General features: G+C 33.2%; 1 protein-coding gene across 1 annotated transcript in view; it reads left to right on the top strand.

The window, feature by feature from the left end:
- Positions 1–2334: 2334 nt before the first annotated feature.
- The window catches only part of PIK3C2G (phosphatidylinositol-4-phosphate 3-kinase catalytic subunit type 2 gamma), a 654890-nt gene continuing 649534 nt past the window's right edge, over positions 2335–7690 (top strand). Inside the window, exon 1 of the mRNA XM_007944442.1 lies at positions 2335–3012. Within this exon, the coding sequence (XP_007942633.1) occupies positions 2335–3012 (678 nt within the window). The remainder of the gene's footprint in view (positions 3013–7690) is intronic.

The following is a 7690-nucleotide window of genomic DNA, read 5'->3' as shown; positions in this document are numbered from 1 at the left end:
TTACATTAGGTAGATACACTCCTTGGAGAGATCAATCATGGGAAAATAGAGGGGCTGTGTATCCACAGGGAGACAGCTTGGGGGGCAGGAGTGCATGGGAGGGAAGGACACAGGGAAGAAGTAACTATTGGGAGGAAGTGGGAGGGGAGCTGTTGCATTGTGGGAAATTGCAGTCTGTGTCATGAGACAAAGTATATGTGATCTGCTGTATGGAAAGTGAATTTCCTTTGTAAACTTTCACCCAAATCACAATAAAAATAATTTAAAAAAGTGATACAATTTAAAGGAACTTTAACTTCAGAGTCACACCTGCTGATACAGTATTCATAACACCTTTATGAGTACAAAATTTTAAAATAATTTTTAAAACATCAGCATTCAAGATCTTTTGAAACTAACACAACTGTAAATGTCACTTTAATATACATCTACTTACTATGTTAACCAAAGCAGAAACAGGCCTTATATGAGAATATTAGGTCTACTCCTCAGGGCTAAAGTCAGATGTGCTAACACATTCTCCGTTGCAAGTTTCAAGACCAATGAAAGAGTAGAATTTTCCTTAATGACATAAACTTTCACTATAAGCATGGAGATAAGAAAAATAACTATTCCTGAAAAAAGTATTATGCCCAAATAATCTATCTATGTGGCCCATGAATTATAAGAATAATATTGAATACTATTTTATAGATGAATCTTTTTGTTGTTATAAAATAAATAACATTTTATTTTATATATGTTTTGCTTAAATCTTTTGACAATTTTCCCAAATCCATCAACTCAGTATATTGACTGAATATATAATATATAACAAATCTATGTCATTTATTTAAATAGTTCTGAATCTTAAAAGATCTTTAGTAGTATTGGCATATTGTTAAGGCAGTAGAAAAACATGAAAAAGCAAGTAACCAGGGATTTCTTGGTTAGTAACTTAAACGTAGAAAAGTAGAGTATAAAGCCAGAAGAATGAATTACAAAAAAATTCAGATCAGTTTCAGAGACAGTACAGCATTCGAGGAAAGATGATGAAAGCTTTTAATTAGGGTTTTGGCAGTGGTACACAGATAAAAGAAGTTAGATTCCAGATATATGTATGCAATATACCCTACGATGTCTGGTAGTCTTTTGGTTAATAAAGAATAAAGAAGTGGGAGGACTTACAGATAAAACCTTTGCTTCTGGTCTCAGCAACTAAGTAAATGGCTGAGTCATTTTCTGGCACAGGAAACGACAGAAAATGAGAAAATTCATGTGTATTGTGAGATGAATTTTGGACTTAAAGTTAGTTAAAAAAAAAAATCCAGATGGATATATTTTGGTAGGTAACAAGGTACTCTGGGCTGGATGACATATACATGGTAATTGAAACTACAGAATATATGAAGTAACGTTTGAACAGAAAACTTATGACAGAAAAAAAATCAAAGCATAAACTCTGATAATCTCCAACATTCCAACATTTAAGGGACAGATTGAAAAGTAATAATTATCAAAGGAGTCTTAAATAAAAAGCAACCAAAGGACTCAGAGAGTCCTTGACTCAGAGTGTCATGAAGATCCAAAATAAGAAAGTAGTTTACAAACAAAAAAACAAAGAAAAAAAAGAAGAAAGAAACATGCTTGATCAAAGAATCAAATGCTATAGAGAGATAAGTTAAAATAGAGACTGGAAAATGCCAGTACAATTTATGGATATGAATGTCATTGGTGAACTCAGTGAAAGTGACATAAACGAGTGGAGGAGTGGGGGTTGAAAGAAGTTTATTGTTTAATGAATTTTGGGGTGGAGAGGAAAGGATATAGCCAACCATTTTAAGATAGGCTATTTCTAGGGGTAGAATTATCGATGATTGAAACAAGACTATTTAGCTAATTAAAAAAAAAAAAAATTTGAACATATTCAAATGATCGTAGATGACTATATATGAAGGGAGATACTGTTGCTATAGGCAAGTAGATATTCAACAAAAATAGGAATCTAAGGGGAATATTGGCTTTGAATATATTTGTGAAACTCCTGTGGTAATTGGAGTGGACTGACCTTTCTATCAGTAGTTTTATGAACTTATCCAAAGTAAATATTACATGATATGAGCATTGGTGGAGTTATATAATACATAAGGAATTATTTCACTTGCTAAGAAATTTCAAAACAATTATTTACATTTATTTGTCGTATTTCTTTCTTGCAAGCTCTTTTATTTATAATTAATAAAATAAATTTTTGTTTCCTTTTATGTTTTTTCTAGGAAAGTTCCTTTCCTCTTTGATAATATCATCAAGGAAATATTTGGAGCAGAGTCAACCCTCTCAGTTACATAGAAAAGTATGGCACATTGTTGGCAAAGGGATCAAAATCCCAATAAATCACATGAAGAGCAGTATGAACACCAAGACTTTCACTCTGTAAATCAACCCATTTCCCCTAGCCAAGTCAGTCTGGGTTTTGATCCAGTAGTAGATGAGCTCAGTAATAAAAGTCCACTCTATCAGAGCGACATTAAAGAAAATACCTTTCTCTTGCCCAGTGTACCAAACTTGCAGTCAGAAATACATCCATTAGATGAAACATACCAAATACCTTTGAATGAAATTACCTTGAAAAGCCATGAACTCTCCTGGCAGCAAGATAGGAAAACACCAATAATTGGTTTTAAACCTTCTATGCTACCAAAACCTCAAAACATAAATAAAGCATGTCCTCAGGGAAACCCTGTAGAAAAATACGATGGTGCTAATGATTCCAGATTCAGTAGTTCAGCTTCATCACTCACTAGTTTGGATAAAATTAATTCATGGAGAGAATTGGAAAATGAAAATCATAACTACCATATAGGATTTGAAAGTAGCATCCTTCCCATGTATCCATACTTCTCAACTGACTTTATGGCAAAAGAAAAAGATAAAAAGACTGAAAATATGACCACAACAGAATCTTCTATGGCTCTCTCAAAAGATTCTTTTCTGCCCAGGAGTTGGGAAAGCAAATGGCCAAATAACATAGAGGTATGTATTATGTATATCTAGTTAAAAATATGAACTTAAAAGAATCATTCAATAATGTATTAGATAAACATGGCAATGAGCATAAATAATCGTAAACAGAAAAATCTATTAATACAATTTTTGAAAAAGTCGTTTATTATTTACAAAGTGCATCAACTTGAACTGATGTGTTTTTTTTTTACCCTAAAGAAAGGTACACTATTTTTTTAAACATCATTTTTAAGTTACAGTTTAATCCAAAAAAAATATTAAAGTACATACATCAATATTGGATTAAAATATCAAAGTTAGAAGTTTAGCTGATAACATTTTTCTATTCTATTTTGTTATGCACACACACAAATATTCATGCATTTCATTACTTTTTTTTTTTTTGTCAACACTGTTGTGATTTAAAACTTCATAGTATTATTAGTAGGAAGAATGTTGTTTTACCCAGAAGCTTCTAAATTACACTGATGATGGGCAACTTCTATTAGGAATCATCCTCAGAGATGGAAATTAAGTAATCATTTGAACAACTTATCCTAATGTTTCATTAGCAATTTCCAATCATTTCAGTAACCATAAAATTCCCTGAATAATATTTGAAGACTTCTCTGCTTATACTGAGTCTAGACATAAGTGAAGCAGGAAGTAAATAATAAAAAGAAAAAACTAGCTTATCACAGCTGCAATTTCAAGACCGTGCCAGAAGGATTCTTAATTTGTTCAACAACTATCTATCAAGTCCTTGAGATGTGCATGTGATGTGGTAGACAGAACGTATGCTAAGAAAAAAGATACACCTGATTTTGGCAAAAGTTAACTGTAAACAAGTTTTTACTCTTAAGGAATGGTGTTCTGGGATCTCAACTGAATATCTCAAGTTCTCACCTCAGTCTTCTCTCTGCCTGAGCTGAAATTTCTGTTCTACACATCTTCTATTTGTATATAGTGAACACAACTGTAAACCTGTAAACAAATGCTGACAGCACAATAAAATTATAGATTGAGTGAGTGCATAGGCATACACCTAAATTCTGCCTGAGACATTCACAGAGAAGGTAGCATCTCAACTGATCCAAATTAAAAGTCTTGAAAAATCATTAAATGAATTTTAGGTAGGAAGTATGACACTTGTTCACCACTGAAAATAGTTATATAAGTGGACAAAATATATGAAGCAACTGATGTCAGGCATTAAATGGCAGGCATTATAGGACCTTGATTTTCCAGCAAAAAACACACAAATTTGACTTTGTGCTCATCCTACTTTTCTGCCTACAGGCACTTCCTATTGCTGTGCAGGGTGGTGAAATACAATCTAGACAATGGTTTCACTAAACTGAAAAGGCAGAGATTGGAGTTCCAAGCAACTGAAATTTGCCTGGTAGGGTGCTAGAGAAGAGGAAGCTAGACAATGGGTGGGAGGCTGAAGTTACACGAGGATTTACTGCTGGTGCTTGACTAAGTATTGGATTATGTTTGCAAGGCTTAAAAGATGTTGTCTTCTTCAGGTTGAGAGCTGAATAGCAATTGTGTTCACCATATACAAATAGAAGATGTGTAGTACAGAAATTTCAGCTCAGGCAGAGAGAAGACAGAGCTGAGAACTTGAGACATTCAGTTGAGATCCCAGAATGCCATCCCTTAAAAGTAAAAATCATGTTCTAAAGTAAGTATCACACCTGCCAAAATAGACCTAGCATTAAAACAAACAAACAAACAAACAAGGTTGACGTGACCAAAAGATTCATACCTGAGTGCCAGGAAAACTGTATACTTGGTAAACAAGTTAATAGAATCCACAATGTGTCATCTACAGTGTTCATCATGTAATACAAAATACAAAATAAATAAATAAATATTGAGGAATGTTTTACCCTTCACAGAAGGAAAAAGAAAATGATAAGTAAAAAGAGACTCTGAGATAATCCAGATGTGAAAATGAACATAGGGCTTTAAAGTGGCTATTAAAATTAGGTTCAAGGAGATAGAGTAAAAAATGGTCACAAGGAGTATACAATAAAGAATCTTAGCATAAATTAGAAACAATGAAAAAGAAGTAATAAAAATGTAAATTCGAGGAATGAAAATATAACTTCTGAAATTAAAAAGACACTAGATGTGCTTAAAAACAGATATGAGATGACAGAAAAAAAAGTGAACTTGAAAACAAAATAATAGAAATTATCCATATTGAAGACAACAAAATAAAGAGATTTTATAAATTTAAACAGGGCTTCAGAGTGCTGTGAGACAATATTCAGGAGCCTCATGTAAGAGCAATTTGAATGTTAGAAGATGAGGAGAGGGAGGAAAATTATCTGAAGAAATAGTGGATCAGAAAATTTCTCAAATTTGGTTGAAAAATAAAATTACAGAGGAAAGAATTCCACCAAACTGCAAATGGAATAAATGCAAAGACCACCATACTAGGTTAATTATACTCAAAATCTGAAAACAAAAGATAAAATCATAAAAGGAAACACAGGGATCAGGAGAAAGAGTTCATACACTGCAACAACATTCTGAATGAAGACAGGCTTCTCATCAGAAACAAAGGAAGCCAGAAGACTAAAAGAACCCGTACTTCCATATGCAGGGAATATTTATTTTTAAGCTGCAAATGAAATAAAGACATTACCATACAATTTAAAGCTGAGTAAAACATGCACACAAGAAGTACCAAAGCAAAAGAAATAGCAGATGGAATCTTGAACCTTTAGGAATGCATGAAAGCATTACAAATGGTATACCAAAGCCAAACCAAACTTACTAACAATGAGTAGAAACGAACTCATAGTGAAGCCCATTGGCTTTCTGAGGTTATAAATTTTTACCAAAGTAGATTGCTTCATTTCCCTTCCACAGAGTGGCTGGTGGGTTTGTACAGCTGAATTTCTGGCTAGCAGCCAAATGCCTTAACTACTGTGCCACCAGAGTTCCTTGCAAATGGGGTGTGTGTGTGTGTGTGTGTGTGTGCATGTATTCAATTATGAAATACTATTTTTACCTTATATTTTTAAAAAACAGTTGATTATTTAAAACAAAATAATATAAATTTCTTATGGAATTTTTTGTAAATATATATATTTCAATGACAGCATGAAGGTTAAGAGGAGGTAAATGTGATTTTACTAGCATAAATTCCTACATTTTAAAAGCAGTGGTACAACATTACATATATATTGAGGATTATACTGTAATACCTAGTGCAACCACTAAAAAGTAATTCAAAGAAGAAAACTGAAAATTCAAAAGAATAATTAAAAGGAAATAAGTAAAGAAAAAAAAAAAAGTAAATGAGGGATGGGAGAAGAATAATAAAATAGGAGAGACAAATACAAAAGTGGTGTTCTTATATAAGCAGTAGGGGGCTCTGGTGACATGGTTCCTAAGGCATTTAACTGCTAACTAGAAGGCCGGCAGTTCAAACCCACCAGCCACTCCTCAGAAGCAAAGATTGGGCAATCTACTTCTGCAGTGATACTGCCTCAGAGACCCAAGGAAGATCTGACTTGATGGCAGTGAGTTTGGTTTTTGGTTTTTATATAAGCAGTATCAATACATATATTAAATACAACAATATCAATAAGTATAGTAAATACAAATAGCCTAAATATTCCAAAGAAGGGATGAAATTGACTTACTAGGTAGACTAGAAAGACCAACTATATACTCTCTATGAAAGACAAACTTAAAAAAAAAAATACAGATATATTTAAAGTAAAATAAATAAAATATTTAACATTAACTGGCATAAGAAAGCTGGTGCAGTTATTAATATCAGAATAAAAGTACATTTCAAGATAAAGAGTATCATCACAGAAAAATGGTAGTTATGTAATAATACAAAGGTCAATGAGAAATAAATAATAATCTTAAATATGTAAGTACTATGTAACAGCTGCAAAATACATAAGATATAGAACTCTAGGGCAAACTTTAAAAAAAATGTTATTGATATGCTAAGAGAGAAATGGAATAATATAAAAAGAATTGGGTAAATCCAATGAAGGTAGAAAACAAAGAAACAAAAACAAGGGAAATCAGTGGAAAATAGTTATAAATATAGTAGAAATTCATCTAAAAGTATCAGTAAAACTTTATGAATACCAGTGAAACATTAATATATAGTGCCATAATATGAGCCTCTCATGTTGGAAAGCACTGAAAATATGACTGGGAAAGAGCTGCCTCCTAACAGTAGAGTTGACCTTAATAATGTGGATGGAGTAAAGCTTTCAGAATCTTCATCCGCTGATGGAGCAAGACACAAAATGGGAAGAAACAGCTACAAATATTCATTAATAATCAGACAATGTAGTGTCCAAAGTATGAATCTAGGAAAATTGGAAGTTGTCAAACATGAAATCGAATGCATAAAGACCGATGTCCTAGGTATTTTTGTTGTTGTTATGTGCCGCCAAGTCGGACCCAACTCATAGCGACCCCTCGTTGGGTTTCTGAGGTAGTATCACTACAGAAGTAGATTTCTCGGTCTTCCTTCAGAGGAGTGGCTGGTGGGTTTAAATTGCCAGCATTCTGGTTAGCAATCAAGTGCCTTTAGGCACTATGCTACCAGAGCTCCTGTTGCAGGTATTGTTGTTGTTGTTGTTGTTATGTGCCGTCGAGTCGGCCCCGACTCATAGCGACCCCTCCTTGGGTTTCCGAGGCAGTATCACTACGGAAG

The sequence above is a fragment of the Orycteropus afer genome, unplaced genomic scaffold, assembly GCF_000298275.1.
Source record: "Orycteropus afer afer isolate SDZICR_OR568_19922 unplaced genomic scaffold, OryAfe1.0 scaffold00126, whole genome shotgun sequence".
Classification (NCBI taxonomy): domain Eukaryota; kingdom Metazoa; phylum Chordata; class Mammalia; order Tubulidentata; family Orycteropodidae; genus Orycteropus; species Orycteropus afer.
The sequence above is the reverse complement of the archived record's forward strand: the minus strand, read 5'-3'. Positions and strand labels throughout refer to the sequence as shown.